The 26,175-nt window shown below is 47.2% G+C and overlaps 1 protein-coding gene across 2 annotated transcripts in view; it reads left to right on the top strand.

The window, feature by feature from the left end:
* grin3bb (glutamate receptor, ionotropic, N-methyl-D-aspartate 3Bb) overlaps positions 1-26,175 on the top strand; it is a 71,578-nt gene that overhangs the window by 25,957 nt on the left and 19,446 nt on the right. For both annotated transcript variants that reach the window (XM_078423524.1, XM_078423525.1), the window contains 2 exons: positions 8,282-8,880; positions 12,582-13,629. In XM_078423524.1, the coding sequence (XP_078279650.1) occupies positions 8,282-8,880; positions 12,582-13,629 (1,647 nt within the window). The remainder of the gene's footprint in view (positions 1-8,281; positions 8,881-12,581; positions 13,630-26,175) is intronic.

Below are 26,175 nucleotides of genomic sequence, written 5' to 3'. Positions count from 1 at the left end.
ACAGTTTTCCGCTAAGGTCATAGAGATTTAGGATGTGTAGGAAGGAACTGGAGACGCTGGTTTACACCGAAGATAGACACAAAAAGCTGGAGTAACTTAGCGGGTCAGGCAGCATCTCTGGAGAAAAGGAATAGGTGACGTTTCGGGTCGAGAACCTTCTTCAGACCGAGAGTCAGGGGAGAGGGAAACGAGAGATATGAAAGGGTACACACAACGAATGAATGAGAGACATGCTAAAGAGCAAATCAAAGCCAGCAACGATGATCAAGGAAAGTAGTGAAAGATGGTTGTGAAAAATTGCAGCAGGGTCTTGATCGATTGGCCAGGTGGCCTGCGGAATGGTTGATGAAATTTAATACAGAGTTGTTAGATGTGTTGGATTTTGGGACTCTATTCCCTGGAGCGCAGGAGGATGAGGGGGTGATCTTATAGAGGTTTATAAAATCATGAGAGGAACAGATCATGTAGATGGACAGAGTCTCTTACCCACGGTAAGTGAATTGAGGACCAGAGGACATAGGTTTAAGTTGAAGGGCAAAAGATTTAATAGGAATCTGAGGGGTAGCTTTTTCACACAAAGGGTGGTGGGTGTATGGAACAAACTGCCAGAGGAGGTAGTTGAGGCGGAGACTATTCCATCATTTAAGAAACAGTTAGACAGGTACATGGATAGGACAGGTTTGGAGGGATATGGACCAAACACAGGCAGGTGGGACTTGTGTGGATGGGACATGTTTCCATGCTGTATCACTATATGTCTCTATGAAAGGTGGAGACCACAATGGTCCATTGTTGGCTGTGGGAAAGGTGATAACGAGTGATACAAAAAGTGAAACCCAGCAGGACGACAAAATGCTGGAGTAACCCAGAGGGTCAGGCAGCATATTTGGAAAACCAACATCTGCAGTTATTGCATTGTGAAATTCCAAGTCCTTCCATCTGTTTGATTTATTAGTAGTTGCTGCTTTCTTGCTCTCAGTGGGAAGAAGTTTCCTAAGATTGCAGACCACTGTTTACAGATGCCAGTAGGACCCTGGGTCCTACATACTTAAGAATGTTATATACACACGTAACTCAAGAATGTTATGCTTAATGTGGTTTGACTGATGACACATTGTTGTGTCAACCTGTACAGTTAGCTGAGTTTCCCCATCAATAGAGGATGTTTAGTTTAATTCAGTTTATTATTGTCGCAATGGTGTACAGTGAAAAGCTTTTTTGTGGCAGGCTATTCAGTCAGCGGAAAGATATACATGATTACAATCAAGCCGTCCAGGGTAAGGGGAATAACGTTGAGTGCAAGATAAAGTCCAGTAGAGTCCAATTAAAGATGATCCGAGGGTCACCAATGAGGTATATGGGAGGTCAGGATCACTCCCTGCTTGGTGATACGACGGTTCAGTCGCCTGATAACAGCCGGGAAGGAACTGTCCCCGAATCTGGAGGTGTGCGTTCTCACATTTCTGTACCTTTTTCCTGATGGGAGAGGGGAGAAGAGGGAGTGACTGGTCCTTGATTATGCTGGTGGCCTTGCCCACGCAATGTGACGTGTAGATGGAGTCAATGGAATGGAGTCAATTGTGAGTTGGTCTGGACTGCGTCCACAACTCTGCAATTTCTTGCGGTCTTGGATGGAGCTGTTCCTAAACTGTGCTGTGATGCATCCCACAAAATACTTTCTACAGCGCATCTGTAGAATATCGTGGGACTTGTTGGGGTAATATCGTGAGACTCGTTTGAGACTTGCCGAACCTCCGAAGCATTCTAGAGAAGTGGAGGTATCGGGGTGCTTTCTTGGCCATTGCTTCGAAATGGCTGGTCCAGGACAAATTGCTGGTGATATTTTCTCTTGAGAACTTGATATTTGACGTTTGATGTGAAGCCCTATCGTTGTCACGCCAAAGATCATTGTAGCGACGAGCCTACAGATGAGGAGGTGGAATTGAATTGAATATTTTATTGTCACATGTGACATGTCGCGGTGAAATTCTTTGCTTGCACTCCCAATGTATGCAAATAGTCGCCACACAAAGAGTACTGACAGAGTGACAAAGCACCTCCGCCGGCTCCTCCTTTGTTCCCCCCCCCCTCCCCTCCCCCTCCTTCCCCGCGGTCCCCCCCCCCCCCCCCCCCCCACACCGGGTCCTCCGTTGTTCTTCCCCGCTCTCCCCCTCATGGTGGCTCCCCCACACCCTCATCGACCACTGACCAGGGGGTCGTCTCGTGAGGCTCCCACCGAGATGGGAAGGGGTTAATGCTGCTGAGGGGGGCTCAGAACAGCAAGGGAAAGGGGAACAGGGTCTTCTAGACGGGTGTGAACGATGGGATGTGACAGATGGATTTGTCACTGGGAACTATGAGAGCTCACGGTCGTTTGGTCTTTGTGGAAATAATAGAGTCCCAGGATTACAAGCATCATGTTGGCTGCCTCAGGTCCGATGTAATGACGGCCGGTCAGTGCACAGAGGGGAGGCTGTAAGCCGCGATGGGTGAGTTGTTAGCACTGGAGGCCGTCAGAGAGGGACGGACGGGGGCAAAGACTTCTGATCTTCCCAGATGAGCAGCCAGATGAAAGGAAATGTCCAGAGTCCGCGGCAGATCAAGCTGAGTTCCAAAGTGAAACGGAGTATGCGGGAAGGCAATGTCGTGCTTCCAGACCGCCAGATCTTCCTGACTGTTGGACGTAGTTTATTGTCGCATGTACTGAGGCACAGTGAAACTGTGGTCCAGTGAATTGTTAGCTGTGGCTAGGTGAGAATGAAAGCTGGTGTGACCTGGGTGGGGGAGGGATGGAGAGAGGGAGTGCAAGGGTACCTTGAAGTTGGGGAAATCAATGCTCATACAGCTGGGTTGTCAGCTGGCCAAGTGAAATATGAGATGCTGTTCCTCCAATTTGCCTTTAGCCTCACTCTGACAACGGAGGACAGGTACAGGATAAAGGGAATAATGTTCAGAGCAAGATAAAGTCCGATGAAAGATAGTCTGAGGGTCATCAATGAGGTAGATGGGAAGTCAGGACTGCTCCTTAGATGGTTAAAGGACGGTTCAGTTGCCTGATAACAGCTGGGAAGAAGCTGTCCTTAAATCTGGAGGTGTGCGTTTTCTTATTGAAACGTATAAGATTATTAAGGGGTTGGACACGTTAGAGGCAGGAAACATGTTCCCAATGTTGGGGGAGTCCAGAACAAGGGGCCACAGTTTAAGAATAAGGGGTAGGCCATTTAGAATGGAGATGAGGAAAAACTTTTTCAGTCAGAGAGTTGTGAATCTGTGGAATTCTCTGCCTCAGAAGGCAGTGGAGGCCAATTCTCTGAATGCATTCAAGAGAGAGCTAGATAGAGCTCTTAAGGATAGCGGAGTCAGGGGGTATGGGGAGAAGGCAGGAACGGGGTACTGATTGTGAATGATCAGCCATGATCACATTGAATGGTGGTGCTGGCCTCTAAGGGCCGAATGGCCTACTCCTGCACCTATTGTCTATTGTCACACTTCTGTACCTCTTGCGTGATGGGAGAGGGGAAAAGAGGGAGTGACCGGGTTGAGACTAGACCTTGATTATGCTGGTGGCCTTGCCCAGGCAGAGTGAGGTGTAGATGAAGATGTAGATGGGGAATTCACGTTTTGTGGAGGATATGTTATAACATTATAATGAAGCTTCCAGTGAGCGAGGCTGCTTTAAAGGGAGCACAGGACGTGGGGTTCCAGTGTGTGGAAAGGGCTCTGGAGAGTGGAATGGGTGCACGTGTGTGCAAGGTTTAGTTTAGTTTTAGTTTCGAGATACAGCGCGGAAACAAGCCCTTCGGCGTCCACACTGTTCTGCGATCCCCGCACATTAACACCATCCTATGCTAAAAATAAATTACATTTATACCAAGCCAATTAACCTACAAACCTGTATGTCTTTGGAGTGTGGGAGGAAAACAACGGTATCAGAGAGAACCCACACGGTCACAGGGAGAAAGTACAAACTCTGTACAGACAGTGCCCGTAGTCAGGATCGAACCCGGGTCCCTGGCGTTGTAAGGCAGCAACTCTATCGCTGTACCACTGCAATGGAATTACTGAAGTAGTAAACGATGTATTGGTCTGTATTAAGTTGGAGGGAGGGTGATATACCTATATATTGTTTAAGTAACACTTTAGTTATGGGTGTGAGCTTTGGAATATTGTGGAAGTCAACAATTGGTTTATTTTTAGTCAGGGGGGTATGCACTATGGAATTGCTGGGCCTCATATTGTATTGATGCAAGGAAAGAAATAGGTTTTGTGTTTAAGTAAACTTTTGTTGACTATATATATTCACAAAATGCTGGAGTAACTCAGCAGGTCAGGCAGCATCTCGGGAGAGAAGGAATGGGTGACGTTTCGGGTCATATATATATATCTGGGAAGGGGGAGGGGAGGGGAAGAGAGGGTCTCGACCCGAAACTTCACCCATTCCTTCTCTCCTGAGATGCTGCCTGACCTGCTGAGTTACTCCAGCATTTTGTGAATAAATACCTTCGATTTGTACCAGCATCTGCAGTTATTTTCTTACACTATATATATATACCTGTTTCTTACACTATATATATATATATATATATATATATATATATATATATATATACCTGTTTTATAAATTAGTTATTTGTATAATTTAATATTGCATGAGGTTAATCGATAATATACTTTAATATGTGTGTATGTTGTTGCTATGGATTTTTCATTTTCATTGGGGATTAGCAGTGAAGTACATCTTCAGTACCTTCAAGAACCAGCCACGGCTGTTAGTTGAGTGTTGTTGGTCATCATCAAATGTTGTACGTGGCTGTGTTGTGCTGGATATTTGTCTTACTGGGCAGAGGGACCCATGGATGCTGTCAACAGAGTGGGCAGAATTCGTACAACTGAGATAGGTTGTGAGACCATGGACATCACAGGGACCATGAGGTCCTCATTTATATATATTTTCTTCTCCTAGTGTACGGGTTGATCGCTGGCCAGCATGGACTCGGTGGGCCGAAGGGCCCGTTTCCATGCTGCATCTCTAAAGTACAGTAGCACAAACGTTGATCTTTTCGTTCTTCCTGCCCAGGTTTGGCAGGTGCCCCTGGCGGCTCCTGTTGGTGAGGATAGAGGGTAAACGTTTCAGAGAGGGTTATAAATCCTTCCAGGATTTATGTCAGCCCATGCTCCTCTTCTTCCCAAAATTCTTGCCTAAAGAATTCACCATTTTCAGGAGATGAAGGGAGAAAGCCGATGATGAGGATCGTTGCAAGGTATGGACAGTATTTGAATGGCCTCAAGGGCCTGAACTCTCTAGCGCCAGAGACCAGGGTTCGATCCTGACCACGGGTGTGGAGTTTGTACGTTCTCCCTGCGACCTCCGTGGGTTTCCTCCGGGTGCTCCGGTTTCCTCCCACACTCCAAAGCTGTACAGGTTTGTAGATGAATTGGCTTTGGTAAAATAATGTATGGGCCCCTGGTGTATGGAACAGCACGAGTGTACGGGGTGACCGCTGCTTGGCACGGACTCAGTGGGCCTGTTTCCACACTGTATTTCTAAAGTCTAAAGTTAATTCTCTAACTTGTGCTCAAGGTTTCATGCCCTGATTACACATTTCGAAACAAACCATAAACCATGTCCCTCAGTATCGACCAGAATTAGTGCTTTGATAAGATTCTTGTTCAAACTCCTTCAGAGCAAGAATCATTTGTTATTATAAAACACTGTACAGCTGGCATCTAATAAATCTGTGCTGAGCACAGCTGGGCCAGATCAATATCCATCTAATGATTGACTCTAACTTGCAAACCTGGTTAATTATGGTATCAATAATGGAAGGGGGATCCAAATAGCCTCAGACTATTATTCGCCTACACATGGAATTTTAATAAACACAAAGCTGTGGTAGAACTACTGCTTTACACCACAAGACACCCGGGTTCGATCCTGCTACGAGTGTTTGTTTGCATGGAGTTTGTACGTTCTCCCCGTGTCCCGTGTGTGTTTTCTCCAAGATCTTCGGTTTCCACCCACACTCCAAATATGCACAGGTTTGTAATTTAATTGGCTTGGTATAAATGTATAAATATAAAATTGTCCCTGGTGTGTGTTGGGTTGTGTCAATGTGCGGGGATCGCTGGTCGGTGCAGACTCGGTGGGCCGAAGGGCCTGTTTCTGCGCTGTATCCCTAAACTAAAGCCAAGTTGTTGGACTTCTATTTGAGCAATGGTTCTTTCCTTTCCATCTCCCCCTATCTTCTCTAGATGGCACCAAATCATACTGGATGCAGTTGAAAAGAAATGATCTATTTTTTCTTACCCACCTCAAATGAGCCCCACCACTCACCATTGGCACCGTAAACACAAAGTGCTGGAGGATGTGGGCAGGCGGCTCTTCCTAACCTGAAAAGTTGTCTATCCATCCCTCCTGAGATGCTGCAGGATCTTCCGGGCTACTCCAGCACATTGTGTTTTGCTCAAGATTCCAGCATCTGCAGTTGCTTGTTAAACCATTGGTATTGTAGTCATCCGTGGAATGTATTTGCTTAGCATTTGGAGATGCAGCATGGAAACAGACCCTTCAGCCCGCGCCTACCACACCAGTTTCATGTTATCCAGGTTACGCATCCACTCCCTGCACACTAGGGGCAATTTACAGGAGCCAATTAACAATAGACAATAGACAATAGGTGCAGGAGTAGGCCATTCCGCCCTTCGAGCCAGCACCGCCATTCAATACGATCATGGCTGATCACTCTCAATCAGTACCCCGTTCATGCCTTCTCCCCATACCCCCTCACTCCGCTATTCTTAAGAGCTCTATCCAGCTCTCTCTTGAAAGCATCCAATGAACTGGCCTCCACTGCCTTCTGAGGCAGAGAATTCCACACCTTCACCACTCTCTGACTGAAAAAGTTCTTCCTCATCTCCGTTCTAAATGGCCTACCCTTTATTCTTAAACTGTGGCCCCTTGTTCTGGACTCCCCCAACATTGGGAACATGTTTCCTGCCTCTAATGTGTCCAATCCCCTAATTATCTTATATGTTTCAATAAGATCCCCCCTCATCCTTCTAAATTCCAGTGTATACAAGCCCAATCGCTCCAGCCTTTCAACATACGACAGTCCCGCCATTCCGGGAATTAACCTAGTGAACCTACGCTGCACGCCCTCCATAACCTAGAAATCTTTGGGATGTGGAAGGAAACTAGAGTACCCGGACAAAACCCATGCAGTCACGGGGAGAACGTACAAACTCCACACAGACAGCACCCGAGGGCAGGATTGAACCTGGGTCTGGTGCTGTAATGCAGCAGCTCTACCCGCTGCACCATTGTGCCGGCCTTAGGGAAGGTTTTACAGAATATATTATTTCCAACATTGTCTGCAACCTGTGGGATTGGTGACTGTTGTTTCCTGAATTATATAATTTGCATTTGCCTCCCTAGCATTAAATCTGATGCCCAGAACGTTGAGATTTTGATCATCCAAAATCAGTACCCCGTTCCTGCTTTCTCCCCATATCCCTCGATTCCGTTAGCCCTAAAAGCTATATCTAACTCTCTCTTGAATACATCGATTGCAAATGCATCAATTTGGACTATAAAATTAAAATGTGACAGTCATTTATATTGAAAGCCTTGCAAGAGAAGCTCAAATGCTTTATTAAAAAACTAGACCAAGTGGACCCGTTGGGCCCAAACCTCTCCTGCATTGGTGCAGCACCCTCTCCCCCCCTCCCCCTCCCCCTCCCCTCTCCCCCCTCCCCCTCCCCCCACTCCATCCCCTCAACCCCCCCTTATTCTCCCTCCCCCCCTCCCTCCTCCCCCCATTCCCCTCCCCACTCCCTCCCCCTTCCCCTCCCCCCCACTCCATCCCCCTCAACCCCCCTTATCCTCCCTCCCCCCCCCACTCTCCACCCCCCCCCTCCCTAGGGGATAGATTGAGACTTTAAAATGTGAATAACTTTAAAATATATAACACCGATTTCAATGAAACTTCTTCCATTAGCACCAAAGGGACGACGGTGAGTAACAAGTAGTATAAGTCTGAAGAAGGGTCTCGACCCGAAACGTCACCCATTCCTTCTCTCCCGAGATGCTGCCTGACCTGCTGAGTTACTCCAGCATTTTGTGAATAAAACGACGGTGAGTAAGGTGGGGCTTAAAATTGCCGCGCTATCGTGTACCGTTTTGGCTGTAGTTCAGGTACAAACAAACAAGAGTTTTAGTATATAGATGCTCGATGTGTTCCATATGTTCCCTGACTCATTCTGAAACCACTTTACTCTCCAGAACCCGTTGCACCTGCAGATGAGCATGGAGAGCTCAATGGCCTCCCTCATGGAACTCCTCATCAGTGTCCTGAAGACCAATGCCTGGTATGATGTCAGCGTGATTTTGTGCCACAGTTGGGATATCTCCAGTTTGCTCACCTACCTAAGCAACAACTCGAACTTCGAGCTGCGGGCTCTGCTCAACCTCACGGGCATGGATGACGCGGGCATCTTTCAGTTTTTACACGAGAAATTGACTGACCTGAAGGACTCGTCCACCTCTGTCTTGATGTTCAGCAGCGATGCCAAATGCTCGGACTTTGTCTTCAAGACGGCGGCTCGCTTGGGCTTGACCAGCCCGGACTTTCACTGGGTCATTGGCCACCCGCTCAACATCGAGGACCTGCAGACTGCGGACCTGCCGCTGGGCTTACTCGCCTACGGCGAGGTGAACAAGCCGGTCCTGGGAAGCTACGTGAGGGATGCAGTCGAGCTGATAGTTCGAGCCATCTCAACGGCAGTGTTCATCCAACCCGACACAACGCTCATACAAAGCATGGTGAACTGTTACGACAAGCAGAAGGAAGGCACGATGTCTTCAGGTCAACATCTTTCAAGGTAAAAATTATCGTTCAATCGAATTCTATCTTTCCCACTGTTTGGGTTTGGGCTGTATAGGAACTGACTTTTACGATCCGATAGCATAGTTCTTACACTTTTACTGGTTTCGTATCACATTCCAGTGGCACGGTGGCGCAGCGGTAGAGTTACTGCCTCACAGCGCCAGAGACCCGGGTTTAATCCTGACCACGGGTGGAGTTGGTACGTTCTCCATGTGACCCTCGTGGGTTTTTCTCTGGGTGCTCCGTTTTCCTCCCACGCTCCAAAGACGTGCAGGTTTGTAGGTTAATTGGCTTCGGTAAAGTTTGCAAATTGTCCCATGTCTGTGTAGGATAGTGTTGGTGTGCGGGGATCGCTGGTCGGCGCAGACTCGGTGGGCCGAAGGGCCTGTCTCCAAGTTGTATCTCTAAATTAAACTAAACTAAACTAATCTCAGCCAATCAAGCAGCAACTGTAGAAACAAAAATACATGAGTGAACATTTTGGGTTGGAGACCCAAGTGCTGGGAAAGGGCCTTGACTGAAACATTAACTGGTTTCTTTATCCACCAATAATCTAGAATAGCTGAGTTCTGTCAGAGTTTTCTGCTCCTGTTTCGGATGCCTTTATGAGCTGGCGATGATATCAGAGTTGCCAGCAGCTTGTACGAATTCAATTCAGGGCTTCTGTCAATATCCGTTATTTTTGGAATGAAACAAGGAGCTTTCAATGGGGAGTCCACAATGCTACTTACTAAACAACACAGTGGAATATCACAATCTTTTCAGGCCTATCTAAAACGATAGACAGTAGACAATAGGTGCAGGAGGAGGCCATTCGGCCCTTCGAGCCAGCACCACCATTCAATGTGATCATGGCTGATCATTCTCAATCAGTACCCCGTTCCTGCCTTCTCCCCATACCCCCTGACTCCGCTATCATTAAGAGCTCTATCTAGCTCTCTCTTGAAAGCTTAAAACAGTAATATGATTCCAGGCATGAGTGGGTTAGCACACGATGAGCATTTGACGGCACTGGGCCTGTACTCACTGGAGTTTAGAAGGTTGAGGGGGGACCTCATTGAAACTTACAGAATAATGAAAGGCACAGATAGAGTGGACGTGGAAAGGATGTTTCCACTGGTGGGAGAGTCTAGGACCAGAGGTCACAGCCTCAGAATTAAAGGGCACTCTTTTAGAAAGGAGGTGAGGAGGAACTTCTTTAGTCAGAGGGTAGTTAATCTGTGGAACTCACATTGCCACAGAGGGCTGTGGAGGCCAAGTCAGTGGATATTTTTAAGGCAGAGTAGACAAATTCTAGATTAGAATGGGTCTCAAGGGTTATGGGGAGAAGGCATGAAAATGGGATTAGGTGGCAGGGATCAGCCATGATTGAATGGAGAAGCGGACTCGAAGGACCGAATGTCCTAATTTTAGCCCTATAACCTATGAACACGTGAGACAATGAGGACATCTTAATGCTGAAGTAACAGTTCATACAAATGTCTAGACCAGTTGATTCCTATGAATATTGATTCTTCTAACTTGCATCCCCGCACTCTCTGTCCTTCCCCACCCAAGTCATTCTACTTGTTTTACTGTTGTACTGTTGAGTTCCACTCTGTACAACTCGTTACCACCTATCCCACAGCCAACAATGGATCATTGTGCGCCCCACCTTTCCTCGGTTACAGTGGCTTTTTGCATATCTTCCATTCATTTCTCCTAAGTGCCCCTTTCTTCTGACTCTCAGTTTGAAGAAGGGTCTCGACCCAAAACGTCAACTATTTGTGCCTTTTGACTGTTGGCAGACCAATTCCCCACCGGGATATATAAAGTTGTATTGTATCGTATCTTTAGTTTAGTTTAGTTTAGTTTAGAGATACAGTGCAGAAACAGGCTCTTCGGCCCACCGAGTCCGCGCCGACCAGCGATCCCCGTACACTAACACTATCCTACACAGACTAGGGACAATTCACAATCTTAACTTGGTGGAGCGGGAGCACGTGGCCGCTGGCTGGGTGAGGTCATGTGGGGCGCGGGGCGGTGACGTCACCCTTTGTCCCTTATTTGGGAGTGAGGAAGTTGGCAACCCTAGTTGGAGACCGTGGGTGGCTTGGTCTCCGGCTGAAGTGGGCAATCTTCCCATAGGAGTCGTAGATGCCCCGTGCCAGTGGGAGATGGTAGCTGAGAATCTGAGTTCTTTGAATTCGGCAACCCAGGGAGAGAGTGGAACTGGAGGTAATAGAACTTTCAAGGCAGTAATTGACTTTTGATCGACCGAGTTAATGAAAATCCTTGGAGGAAAATTCAGGTCAGAAATCTGTAAGCTGTTGGGGCATGTAACAAACACGCTCGATGTTATAGAAACATCAAAACATAGATAGTAGGTGCAGGAGTAGGCCATTCGGCCCATCGAGCCAGCATCGCCATTCAATATGATCACAGTTGATCATCCAGAATCAGTACCCTGTTCCTGCTTTTTTCCCCCACAATCCCTTGATTCCGTTAGCCCTCAGAGCTATATCTAACTCTCTCTTGAATGTGAAGGAAAGAACTGCAGATGCTGGTTTAAACCAAAGATTTAGCACCCAAAAATGCTGGAGTAACTCAGCGGGACAGGCAGCTTCTCTGGAGAGAAGGAGTGGGTGACGTTTCGGATCGAAACCCTTCTTCAAGGTCCAGAGGCGCAAAATGTTATATTGATTGTTAATATAAGAAAATAACTACAGATGCTGGTACAAATCGAAGGGTATTTATTCACAAAATGCTGGAGTAACTCAGCAGGTCAGGCAGCATCTCGGGAGAGAAGGAATGGGCGACGTTTTGGGTCGAGACCCTTCTTCAGACTGATGATTGTTAATGATCGTTGTTTCAAGGCTGCACCTCTTTCATGTCTCATATCCAGAGTCTGGGAATCGAGGGTCAGAGGACATCGGTTTAAGGTGAAGGGGGGAAAGATTTAATAGGATCCCGTGTGGGGCCATTTTTTTTGACACAAATGGTGGTAGCTGTATGAAATGAGCAGCCAGAGGAGGTAGCTAAGACAGGTACTATCACAACGTTTAAGAAACATTTGGACTGGTACATGGATAGGACAAGTTAATATGGACATGGGCCAAACGCAGGCAGGTGGGTCTAGTGTAGATGGGATCTGATAGCCCGCACGGGCAAGCTGGGCCGAAGGGCCTGTTTCCACGTTCAATGACACTATGACTGCTCTCCTTGTTCCAGTAGCTTTTAAAAAAAATTTATTAATGATCCAGTTTATTGCAATTAAGTCCAGAATATATTAAAATTGAAAATCATTACCTTAATAAGTAAATAATCAACTCAGTAATTTTCTTTGATTTACCATTTGAAATTATGGTTATTTGCAAACCATCTTGTAAATTACCACATGCAAACTAAAGTACATTACTTACTATAATTAGGTCTTTTCTAATTTCTTTACTTCTTATTAATTGTCATTACATTAGAAATCGTTAAGAGGAGCTGTTTTTTGAACCGAATTTGAAGATTCAGTCCTAATTCATCCAGTATTCTAATTATGTTCAGTGTCTTTGGCGTGGAAACCTTCTGGAGTTGACAATGGAGAAAAGCCACATGGCGAAAATGGTGGCAGTGTTCAATATGGCGGCACTGCTGAAGTGTTTTATTGCATTGCAGGCACCCGGTAAATGCAAGTATTTCACCGTGTCTTCCCCATCCCCTCCCCAGGTTCTTGGCGAACGCATCGTTTGAAGGAGTGACGGGCTTCGTCCACGTTCAGGAGACCTCACACATTGACAGCAGCCACCGCTACCACATCTGGAACCTACGACAGGACCCGCTAGGGAAACCCACCTGGGTCAGAGTCGGCAAGTGGAACCGACGGAAGATAGAGATCGAACAGGGGATTTGGCCCAACAGAATTCAACGCGAGATGCACAAAGTCGGTGGCTCCTCCGGCTTCAAGCTGCGTGTAGTTACTTTGGTGGAACTGCCCTTTATCTTCACCAGGGAGGTGGACCAGGACGGCAATTGTCCAGCCGGCCACTTGTGTTTGGATCCTCACACCAATGACCCCGCTGTGCTGGCGCAGCTGTTCGAGGAGTTGAACAACGAGAACGGATCGGTGCTGACCGAGTACAAGAAGTGCTGCTACGGCTACTGCATGGACCTCCTGGAGCAGCTCTCCGACGACCTGGGCTTTGACTTTGACCTGTACATCGTGGGCGACGGCAAGTACGGCGCCTGGAAGAACGGCCGGTGGACGGGGCTGGTGGGCGACCTGCTGAGCGGGGCCGCCCACATGGCCGTCACCTCCTTCAGCATCAACTCCGCGCGCAGCAGGGTGATCGACTTCACCAGCCCCTTCTACTCCACCAGCCTGGGGATCCTGGTGCGTTCCAGGGATACGGCCGCCCCCATCGGAGCCTTCATGTGGCCCCTCCACTGGTCCATGTGGGTGGGCATTTTTGTGGCCCTCCACATCACCGCCCTCTTCCTCACTCTTTACGAGTGGAAGAGCCCATACGGAATGACCCCCAACGGAAGAAACAGAATAAAAGTGTTCTCGTACTCGTCGGCGCTCAACCTCTGTTACGCCATCCTCTTTGGGCGCACCGTTTCCAGCAAGATACCCAAATGCTGGACGGGCCGTTTTCTAATGAACCTCTGGGCGATATTCTGCCTCCTGGTCCTGTCCAGCTACACAGCGAACCTGGCCGCTGTCATGGTCGGAGAGAAAACCTTCGAGGAGCTCTCTGGGATTCACGATGATAAGGTAAGAAAGTTTATCCTACGAAACAAGCATGAAAACACAACTGTATTTACAACTGTACACAGCTGTATAATATGGGCGGCCACGGTGGCGCAGTGGGTAGAGTTGCTGCCTTACAGCGAATGCAGCGCCGGAGACCCGGGTTCGATCCCGACTACGGGCGCTGTCTGTACGGAGTTTGTACAATAGACAATAGACAATAGGTGCAGGAGGAGGCCATTCGGCCCTTCGAGCCAGCACCGCCATTCAATGTGATCATGGCTGATCATTCTCAATCAGTACCCCGTTCCTGCCTTCTCCCCATACCCCCTGACTCCGCTATCCTTAAGAGCTCTATCCAGCTCTCTCTTGAATGCATTCAGGGAATTGGCCTCCACTGCCTTCTGAGGCAGAGAATTCCACAGATTCACAACTCTCTGACTGAAAACGTTTTTCCTCATCTCAGTTCTAAATGACCTACCTCTTATTCTTAAACTGTGGCCCCTGGTTCTGGACTCCCCCAACATTGGGAACATGTTTCCTGCCTCTAACGTGTCCAACCCCGTTCTCCCCCTGACCTGCGTGAGTTTTCTCCGAGATCTTCGGTTTCCTCCCACACTCCAAAGAGTTACACTGGTTTGTAGGTTAATTGGCTTGGTAAATGTAAAAATTGTCCCTAGTGGGTGTAGGATAGTGTTAATGTGCGGGGATCGCTGGTCGGCGCGGACTCGGTGGGCTGAAGGGCCTGTTTCCGCGCTGTATCTCTATCTCTAAACTAAAGCTCGCAACAAAATCGCTTTTCCCTGTACCTTGCTGCACGTGGAATGGACGGGAATACTTCATTATCACATGTGTCAAGGCACACTGAAACTCTTCGCTTGTACATCCAAGGTATACAAATAGCAGCCACCTACGGCACTGACCATAATAAGTGACAATGATAAACGAAACTAAATACCTCTTGGCATCAAACTAGGCATCGCACCTGGAGTGGACAAAGAAACGGCCGGTCTATTCATCCCGGCAAAGCTAGTTTAGGTTATTGTCACGTGTACCGAGGTACAGTGAAAAGCTTTTGTTGCGAGCTAACCAGTCAGCAGAAAGACCACACATGATTACAATCAAGCCATTTACGGTGTTTAGATACTGTACATGATAAGGGAATATGGCTTGTGCAAGGTAAAGCCAGCAAAGTCCGATCAAGAATAGTCCGAGGGTCATCAAAGAGGTAGATAGTAGTTCAGCACTGCTCTCTGGTTGAGGTGGGATGATTCAATCGAACAATCAAGCCATCCTCAGTGTACAGATACTGGATAAAGGGAATAACTTGAATAACAACGTCTACTGCAACCTAAAGTCCAGTAAAGTCTGATCAAAGATAGTTTAAGAGCCTCCAATGAGGTCGATAGCAGCCCAGGACCGCTCTCTAGTTGGTGATACGATGCCTGATAACAGCTGGGAAGAAACTGTCCCTGAATCTGGAGGTGCACCTCGGTACTCGTGACAATAAGAAACTAATCTAATAAACTTAACTAAAACTAAATATAAGGAAGCTACAAGAGGACTATATAAATATAACGAGGCTTCCAAGCACACACAACAGGTGAAGCAGAGTGCCGTAGACTAATGTCACCATCTATGGGTCAGATCAAAGTCCCCCCGCATCCAATTGTAATTATTGGTTGTCAATTAAAAACCAAAGGGAGGAAGTGGGTCAATGGATATCCAGATCTGTGGTGGAACCCAGCCTCTGAATGTAAGTGAAAAGGATGACATTTGTAGGAAGGAACTGCAGATGCTGGTTCACATCAAATATAAACACAACATGCCGGAGTAGCTCAGCGGGTCAGGCAGCATCTCTGGAGAAAAGGGATAGGTGACGTTTTGGGTCCAGGCGTTTCTTCAGTCTGAAGAAGGGTCTCGACCCGAAACGTCACCTATTCCTCTTCTCCGGAGATGCTGCCTGACCCGCTGAGCTACTCCGGAACTTTGTGTCTCAGATGAGGATGAAGGGGTTGCAGCCTTCTCCAGCCAGAAGCGTTGAGACCTCTCGGCTAACAGAGAGACCATCTTTCACTTTACAGCAAACCCTTGTGATGGCCGACCTCAGGGGGGGGGGGGGGGGTGAGGGGGGATGGTGTCCATTATTGCCGATTGTCCACAATAACTGAGCGAAGAGGGTAAAGTTTAACAGAAGTGCCGGGAGGGAAGAAACGTGGCAATTGGGGAGGGGTTACAAGTGGGAATTCATGGGAGCTGCAAAGCCCCAGGTCCCACAGGCAGTGCACCGGCGATGGGCCCAGAACTGATAGTATAAGAAAATAACTGCAGATGCTCGTACAAATCGAAGGTATTTATTCACAAAATGCTGGAGTAACTCAGCAAGTCAGGCAGCATCTCAGGAGAGAAGGAATGGGTGACGTTTCGGGTCGAGACCCTTCTTCAGACCGATGTCAGGGGGGCAGGACAAAGGAAGGATATAGGTGGAGACAGGAAGATAGAGGGAGATCTGGGAAGAGGGAGGGGAAGGGAGGGACAGAGGAACTATCTAAAGTTGGAGAAGTCGATGTTCATACCATTGGGCTGCAAGCTGTCCAGGCGAAATATGAGGTGCTGTTCCTCCAATTTCTGGTGGGCCTCACTATGGCACTGGAGGAGGCCTATGACAGAAAGGTCAGACTGGGAATGGGAGGGGGAGTTGAAGTGCTTGGCCACCGGGAGATCAGTTTGGCCAACGCGGACCGAGCGCAGGTGTTGAGCGAAGCGATCGCCGAGCCTGCGCTTGGTTTCGCCGATGTAAATAAGTTGACATCTGGAGCAGCGGATGCAATAGATGAGGTTGTAGGAGGTGCAGGTGAACCTTTGTCTCACCTGGAAAGACTGTTTGGGTCCTTGGATGGAGTTGAGGGGGGAGGTAAAGGGACAGGTGTTGCATCTCGTGCGGTTGCAGGGGAAAGTGCCCAGGGATGGGGTGGTTTGGGTAGGAAGGGACAAACTGATGCCTCGCTCCCTCCCCTCCCGCAACCAGAGGCTCCCTCCACATGGCGCCAGCTCGGTGGGTAACTGGCGGACGTTTGGGGACGGTGTGATGGGAGCCTCGGTCCGCGGTAACCAAAACCCACTGCATGGAGGTCCGTTATTACGAGGCTTTACTGCATTTGTTTCATTGCACATGTAACGACAAAATAATTCATTGCACTGGATTCAACAAAACCCATGGACACTGAGGCTCAGCTGGGTGGTCACAAAAGACTGTTTTTCTAGAATTAGACATGCATTAAATCAAGCTTTTGCAGTACAATAACAACACTGGCAACTATGGAACTACTGGAAGATTGCCCAGATATATCCTAGTCACAAAAAGCTGCAAAGAGTCACTTCACCTAATTACCACCCAATAGCCAAGCTTTAATCAGCAAAGTGATGAATGTGATTGCTGGCAATGTTCTCCATTGGCAAGAACCCACCAAACCTTCTTGCTGAAGTTCCGGTTGACTTTGGAGCTCATTGCGACTTCGGTAAAGATACAAGAGCAAATTGCCCCATAACACCAAGTCATCTTCTGACTAGGTGTGGCATTCAGAGTCCAAGTAGGGCGGCACGCTGGGGCAGTGGTAGAGTTGCTGCCTTACAGCGCCAGAGACCCAGGTTCAATCCTGACTAAGGGGTGCTGTCTGTACGGAGTTTGTACATTTTTCCTGTTACTGCGTGGGCTTTCTCCGGGTGCTCCGGTTTCCTCCCACACTCCAAAGATGAGCAGGTTTGTAGGTTAATTGGCTTGGTAAAATTGTAAATTGTCCCTAGTGCGTGTAGGACAACGTAAATGTGCGGGGATCGTCGGTCAGCACAATCTCGGTGGGCCGAAGGGCCTGTTTCTGCACTGTATCTCCAAACTAAACTAAACTAAACTAATACTGTGTACGGTCTCCATTAACTTGACTGTTAAAAGCCTGGCAAAGGAGTATTACTGAATGAGAGATTCTGCACAATTGACATACTGTAGGTCGAGCAGGAAATAATGCAGCTTCCTTGACTTCAAGACAGTGGGAACCATGGAAGATAATTGTGGGATGCAGTTAGGAGCTTTGACTGAGCAGAAAATGTAAATGTGAACTTAACAGGAAGACGCAGCAGAGTGGTTAATCTAAAATCAGCTGTGATGCGAGGGAAAAGTTTCAGGTATGAAAGGGATCAGAAATCAAAGGGCCAGCACTCTCTTGCAACCTTTCCCAGGCTATGATACAGGAGCATTCCTAGATGTATCTAGCTACGGTATAGAAACATAGAAACATAAAAAATAGGTGCAGGAGTAGGCCATTCGGCCCTTCGAGCCTGCATTGCCATTCAATATGATCATGGCTGATCATCCAACTCAGTATCCCGTACCTGCCTTCTCTCCATACCCCCTGATCCCTTTAGCCACAAGGGCCACATCTAACTCCCTCTTAAATATAGCCAATGAACTGGCCTCAACTACCTTCTGTGGCAAAGAATTCCACAGATTCACCACTCTGTGTGAAAAAAAACGTTCCCATCTCGGTCCTAAAAGACTTCCCCCTTATCCTTAAACTGCGACCCCTTGTTCTGGACTTCCCCAACATCGGGAACAATCTTCCTGCATCTAGCCTGTCCAACCCCTTAAGAATTTTGTAAGTTTCTATAAGATCCCCCCTCAATCTTCTAAATTCCAGCGAGTACAAGCCGAGTCTATCCAGTCTTTCTTCATATGAAAGTCCTGCCATCCCAGGAATCAATGCTTCATGGAGAGATGAGTGATTGAGGGGAAACCTGAAGGCATTTCCTCAAATAACAGTGTTTGTTTCCTTCACATACTTAACTAGGCAGAGACCATGCAATGCCTCTGAGCTACTCCAGCTATTCCCAGTCTGACCTTTCTATCATGGGCCTCCTCCATCGTCATAGTGAGGCCCAGCGCAAATTGGAGGAACAGCATCTCATATTTCGCTTCGGCAGTTTACACCCCAGCGGCATGAACATTGACTTCTCTAACTTCAGATAGTTCCTCTGTCCCTCTCTTTCCCCTCCCCCTTCCCAGTTCTCCCAACTAATCTTCCTGTCTCCTACCACATCCTATCTTTGTCCCGCCCCCTCCCCTGACATCAGTCTGATGAAGGGTCTCGACCCGAAACGTCACCCGTTCCTTCTCTCCAAAGATGCTGCCTGACCCACTGAGTTACTCCAGCTTTTTGTGTCTACTCCAGCTAAACGTTCAGTGTGTTGAATAGGTTGCAGGTTCTGCATTGAAGGTCAATTCTAGTTAACCTTCTCTCCACATATAAAGTTGTCTTAGTTCTAAGGAGGACTGGGTAGTTTAGTTTAGTTCAGATTAGTTTATTGTCACGTGTACTGAGGTACAGTGAAAATCTTTGTTGTTGTGTGCTGTCGAGTCTGCGGTAGACTATACATGATTGCAATCAACCTGACCACAGATACAAGATAAAGGGAATAACATTTAGTGCAAGATAAAGTCCAGTAAAGTCCGATTAAAGACATTTCGAAGGTCTCCAATGAGGTAAATGGGCGGTCACGACAGATCTATAGATGGTGATACGATGGTTCAGGTGCCTGACAACAGCTGGGAAGAAACTGTCCCTGAATTTGGAGGTGTGCGTTTTCACACTTCTGTACCTCTTGTCTGATGGCAGAGGGGAGAAGAGGGAGTGGCCAGGGTGCGACTCGTCCTTGATTATGCTGGTGGCCTTGCCTAGGCAGCGTGGTGTAAATGGAGTCAATGGAAGGGATTTATTCACAAAATGCTGGAGTAACTCAGCAGATCAGGCAGCATCTCGGGAGAGAAGGAATGGGCGACGTTTCGGGTCGAGACCCTTCTTCAGACTGATGTCAGGGGGGCGGGACAAAGGAAGGATATAGATGGAGACAGGAAGATAGAGGGAGATCTGGGAAGGAGGAGGGGAAGAGAGGGGCAGAGGAACTATCTAAAGTTGGAGAAGTCAATGTTCATACCGCTGGGCTGCAAGCTGGGCTGCAGGTACTGTTATGAGGTGCTGTTCCTCCAATTTCCGGTGGGCCTCACTATGGCACTGGAGGAAGCCCATGACAGAAAGGTCAGACTGGGAGGGGGAGTTGAAGTGCTCGGCCACCGGGAGATCAGTTTGTTTAATGCGGACCGAGCGCAGGTGTTGAGCGAAGCGATTGCCGAGCCTGCGCTTGGTTTCGCCGATGTAAATAAGTTGACATCTGGAGCAGCGGATGCAATAGATGAGGTTGGAGGAGGTGGAAGGGAAATCAGTTTGCGTGACGGTCTGGGCTGCGTCCACAACTCTCTGCAATTTCTTGCGGTCTTGGATGGAGCTGTTCCCAAACCATGCGGTGGTGCATCCTGATGAAATGCCTTCTACGGCACATCTGTGGAAGTCGGTGAGAGTTGTTGGGGACATGCAAGAACTTCCAAAGCCTTCTAAGGAAGTAACAGCGTCAGCATGCTTTCTTGGCCATTGCTGCAAGATGGGTGGTTCAGGACAAGTTGCTGGTGATATTTACTCCCAGGAACTTGAAGTCCCGGAACTGAAGGTTTAATTGCACCAGCCTTTGATAAGTTGAACGATATCAGCATGGAGAGCCAGCATCCAGGTCCATTTACCTGTTTGAATTATTTGCTGCCTGTTAATCTTCCTTCTTGACGTGTATCCATCTATCAACGACAAAAAGGTTTTTGTCTATTTTATGAGGCAGGCAATTTCCACAATAAGGCTTCTCCATCTCGTGCTATCAACCCTTCCCAATCTTTAGCAATTAAAAATTCAAATACTATTGTAGATATAGATATATCTTAACTGAAATTGGGGTGGCACAGTGGCGTAGTGGTTGAGCTGCCGCCTTACAGCGCCAGAGACCCGGGTTCAATCCTGACTACGGGTGCTGTCTGTACGGAGTTTGTACTTTTTATCCATGACCGCGTGGGTTTTCTTCTGGTGCCCCGGTTTCCTCCCATACTTCAAAGACATGCAGGCTTGTAGGTTAATTGGCTTCGGTAAATAAATTGTGATTTGTCCCTAATGTGTAGGATAGAGTTAGTGCATGGGGTGAGCGATGGTTGTCGTGAACTCGGTGGGCTGAAGGGCCTGTCACCACGATGTATCACTCTAAAGTCTGTAAAATATCTCTCCAAAGTATATTTGTACAAATCGCAAATTGATCTCCAGTTAGTGAGATGGATTTCCAAATAGAGTGGCACACATGCCATTAAAGTGTGATTGATGCATGTTAACTGATGTAGGAGTTATTTAACATGATGACATAATGGCATATGTCACACATTGTCACGCCTAGTTATACATTCTGCCTATAATTGAATAATTAAATTTCAATCAAACTAATATTATTCCCTACTTACGTAACTATGGGCCTAGAAACCGCATAACTCTACTACTCTCTCAAGAGTGCTGTGGGTCTCTTAGTTTTGCTTAGAGTAGAGATACAACGGGGAAACAGGCCCTTCAGCCCACCGAGTCCGTGCCGACCACCCATTCCCACACACTAGCACTATCCTACACACGCTAGGGACAGTTTACAATTATACCAAGCCAATTAACCTACAAACCTGCACGTCTTTGGAGTGTAGGAGGAAACCGGAGAAAACCCACGAGGTTGTGGGGGAACGTACAAACTCCGTACAGACATACGCCCGTAGTCAGGATCTAACCCGGGTCTCTGGTGCTGTAAGGCGTTAACTCTACCGCTGTGCCACCGTGCCGCCCTGAAATAAAAACAAAAGGTGCTGGAAACACTCGGCGGGTCAGGCTGCTTTTGCGGAAAAGGAAACAGGGTTAACCTTTCAGATAAAAGACCCAGTCCTTTTTATTTCAGATATCCAGCATCTGTTGATGCCCATTTACTGTAGGACACCCTAATGCCCATTGTGAAAGGACCATGACGATCGCAAAGCTTGCAAAACGGCCAAACACATTTGGATGTTATATCCTTTCCGAGAATTTTGTGCACGCTGGTAGTTTTCCAAGTGCACAGCTCACCCAGGTGACGTCAGCAACTGTGCAGCACATCCCAAAAACCCCATTTCTGTTGAGATTTACAATGACGTTGTTGTGAATCACAGTGAATAATGGTGTTCACCCTTGTCGGAACCAGCATTTAATAATCTGAATGTGGTTTGAAGGTTTAGTCACCTCTCTTCTACAATTCTAGGTAATGTATTAGACAATTCTCTGCCCAACAAATCGCAAATACTCCGACCCAATATTAGATCCCAATCTGCCAACTCCAAATGGATTTGGCAAGTATTTCCTTTCAATTACGTTGCCTACTATGACTGGAGTTTGCACTGTCATGGTCTGGTTGACTTAGAATAACTGGTCATTTACTGTATTTTTACTTGTTGCTCTTGCATTTAATGTGTCTGTAAAGCTATAGCAGGTAAGACATTCATTGTAGAAACAAAGATCTGCTGGTTTATACCAAAGAAAGATACAACATACTGGAGTAACTCAGTGGGTCAGGCAACATCTCTGGAGAAAAAGGAACCGTGACCTTTTGGCTCAGGTCTGAAGAAGGGTCTCGACCAGAAAAGTCACCCATCCCTTTTTCTCCAGAGATGCTGCCTGACCTGCTGAGTTACTCCAGCATTTTGCGTGTATCTAAGACATTCATTGTTCTAGTTCATATCTGGTGTACATGGCAAATGAGCGCCCTTGTGAGACACAGAGGTTAGGAGAAATTCCAGAAGAAATTCCGTAAAGATTATTAAGGGGTTGGACATGTTAGAGGCAGGAAACATGTTCCCAATGTTGGGGGAGTCCAACAGAACCAGGGGCCACAGTTTAAGAATAAGGGGTAGGCCATTTAGAATGGAGATGAGGAAAACCTTTTTCAGTCAGGGAGTTGTAAATCTGTGGAATTCTATGCCTCAGAAGGCAGTGGAGGCCAATTCCCTGAATGCATTCAAGAGAGAGCTAGATAGACCTCTTAAGGATAGCGGAGTCAGGGGGTATGGGGAGAAGGCAGGAACTGGGTATGATTGAGAATGATCAGCCATGATCACATTGAATGGTGGTGCTGGCTTGAAGGGCCGAATGGCCTACTCCTGCACTTATTGTCTATTGTCTATTGTAAAAACTAATATGTTTCCAGAGTGAAGAAATCAGAAACGCATAAAAGACTGTGCTAGCAGAGGTGGCACACTTGGTGTAGCAGAGGGGAAGTGGTAGGAGTAGGTGTACCCTCTGCAGGAAGCTGAGCAAAGTGCTTCGTATAAATGTGAAAACAGAAGAAGTATGAATGAACAAAAATCCATGGCTCCCTACTTTACTAGCCGGAAGAGTTACTCCTGATTTCTGCTGTGCAGCTGTGAATTGCACAATGTCGTACCTCAGAGTGACGCTACTCTAGGGATAAAGGTTTAATTATGGGCATATATTTAAGAAGTCAGATATTTTGTCAATAAACATTAGACTTTAAACTCTAGAGATACAGCGTGGAAACAGGCCCTTCTGTCCACTGAGTTTGTGCTGATCTGGCGCTATCCCACACACTAGGGTCAATTTACAATTTTTACTGAAATCAATTAACCTACAAACCTGTACATCTTTGAAGCGTGGGAGGAAACCGGAGCACCCGGAGAAAATCACAGGGAGGACATGCAAACTCCATACAGAGAGAGCCCGTACCCAGGATCGAACCCGGGTCTCTAGCGCTCTAAGGCAGCAGCTGTACCGCGACGCCACTTTGCTGCCTCCAATCACGGTCCAGAGTTGTGCCAAGGTACAAACTCATAAATGGTTAACACAGGTGGTCGGGAAAACAGTGAAAGGATGCAGAATTGAGAAGACCCCAAAGATTACTCAAAGGGATTCCAAAAAGAGATCTCTGCAAAATTCTCACCCACAAGGTGTTGTTGAACTCGAGACCATGGACGCTCAAAAAGAAATGTGGTCATTGTGTGGGACAAAACTGGGAATGTTTACGGCAGGATACTTGGAAAATAGTATTCGGTGAAGTGAGGGACAAGTCAAGTCAAGTCAAGTCAATTTTATTTGTATAGCACATTTAAAAACAACCCAAAGTGCTGTACATCAGTTCAGGTACTAAGAACGAACATACAATGGCACACAAACATAACAGCACATACATAAACGGTTCACAGCGCCCCCTCAGTGGGCCGCCCTGGTGGCCGCCATTGGTGGAGCGGGAGCACGTGGCCGCTGGCTGGGTGAGGTCACGTGGGGGCGCGGGGCGGTGACGTCACCCTTTGTCCCGTATTTGGGAGTGAGGAAGTTGGCAACCCGACTAATACGGGACAAGGGCGGTCCCGTACGGGACAAACTAATTTATCCCAAAATACGGGATGTCCCGGCTAATACGGGACAGTTGGCAACCCGAATGATATAACACCACTTCTGGTCTTGGCTAGATTGCAATCCCAGGCCTGGAGATAATGGTGTAAAGCAACTCAGTCGGAATAATGAAGAAAATGACAGAAGTATAAATGTAGCAGATACAAGATGATTAATGGCGGAATTATATGGCATGCTCGTAGCAGATCAGATAAAGCCTGACAGAAGTCGACGTGAGCCTTGACTTGTAAATATTTAGCAGTGGATGAGACTGGAAATGTGAGAGAATATAAGACTGAGTGGAACTGATCTCTCAAAATGCTGGAGTAACTCAGCAGGTCAGGCAGCATCTCAGGAGAGAAGGAATGGGTGACGTTTCGGGTCGAGACCCTTCTTCAGACTGATGTCAGGGGGGCGGGACAAAGGAAGGATATAGGTGGAGACAGGAAGATAGAGGGAGAACTGGGAAGGGGAGGGGAAGAGAGGGACAGGGAATAATGCAGAGGTTGCAGGATCAATTTATTCCAAAGAGGTGGAAAGACTCTAAGGGGAGTAAGAGACTCCTGTGGCTGACAAGGGAAGTCAGGGACAGCATAAAAATTAAGGAGAGGAAGTATAACATAGCAAAGAAGAGTGGGAAGACAGGGGATTGGGACTCTTTTAAAGAGCAACAAAAGTTAACTAAAAAGGCAATATGGGGGGAAAAGATGAGGTACGAGGGTAAACTAGCCAATAATATAAAGGAGGATAGCAAAAGTTTTTTTAGGTACGTGAAGAGGAAAAAAATAGTCAAGGCAAATGTGGGTCCCTTGAAGACAGAAGCAGGGGAATTTATTATGGGGAACAAAGAAATGGCAGACGAATTAAACCGTTACTTTGGATCTGTCTTCACTGAGGAAGATACACACAATCTCCCAAATGTTCTAGGGGCCGGAGAACCTAGGGTGATGGAGGAACTGAAGGAAATCCACATTAGGCAGGAAATGGTTTTGGGTAGACTGATGGGACTGAAGGCTGATAAATCCCCAGGGCCTGATGGTCTGCATCCCAGGGTACTTAAGGAGGTGGCTCTAGAAATAGTGGAAGCATTGGAGATCATTTTTCAATGTTCTATAGATTCAGGATCAGTTCCTGTGGATTGGAGGATAGCAAATGTTATCCCACTTTTTAAGAAAGGAGGGAGAGAGAAAACGGGTAATTATAGACCAGTTAGTCTGACATCAGTGGTGGGGAAGATGCTGGAGTCAATTATAAAAGACGAAATTGCTGAGCATTTGGATAGCTGTAACAGGATCATTCCGAGTCAGCATGGATTTACGAAGGGGAAATCATGCTTGACAAATCAACTGGAATTTTTTGAGGATGTAACTAGGAAAATTGACAGGGGAGAGTCAATGGATGTGGTGTACCTCGACTTTCAGAAAGCCTTCGACAAGGTCCCACATAGGAGATTAGTGGGCAAAATTAGGGCATATGGTATTGGGGGTAGGGTACTGACATGGATAGAAAATTGGTTGACAGACAGAAAGCAAAGAGTGGGGATAAATGGGTCCCTTTCGGAATGGCAGGCAGTGACCAGTGGGGTACCGCAAGGTTCGGTGCTGGGACCCCAGCTATTTACGATATACATTAATGACTTAGACGAAGGGATTAAAAGTACCATTAGCAAATTTGCAGATGATATTAAGCTGGGGGGTAGTGTGAATTGTGAGGAAGATGCAATAAGGCTGCAGGGTGACTTGGACAGGTTGTGTGAGTGGGCGGATACATGGCAGATGCAGTTTAATGTAGATAAGTGTGAGGTTATTCACTTTGGAAGTAAGAATAGAAAGGCAGATTATTATCTGAATGGTGTCAAGTTAGGAGGAGGGGGAGTTCAACGAGATCTGGGTGTCCTAGTGCATCAGTCAATGAAAGGAAGCATGCAGGTACAGCAGGCAGTGAAGAAAGCCAATGGAATGTTGGCCTTCGTAACAAGAGGAGTTGAGTATAGGAGCAAAGAGGTCCTTCTACAGTTGTACCGGGCCCTGGTGAGACCGCACCTAGAGTACTGTGTGCAGTTTTGGTCTCCAAATTTGAGGAAGGATATTCTTGCTATGGAGGGCGTGCAGGGTAGGTTCACTAGGTTAATTCCCGGAATGGCGGGACTGTCGTATGTTGAAAGGCTGGAGCGATTGGGCTTGTATACACTGGAATTTAGAAGGATGAGGGGGGATCTTATTGAAACATATAAGATAATTAG

Source organism: Rhinoraja longicauda, chromosome 28 (genome assembly GCF_053455715.1).
Source record: "Rhinoraja longicauda isolate Sanriku21f chromosome 28, sRhiLon1.1, whole genome shotgun sequence".
NCBI classification, from domain to species: Eukaryota; Metazoa; Chordata; class Chondrichthyes; order Rajiformes; family Arhynchobatidae; genus Rhinoraja; species Rhinoraja longicauda.
The sequence above is the reverse complement of the archived record's forward strand: the minus strand, read 5'-3'. Positions and strand labels throughout refer to the sequence as shown.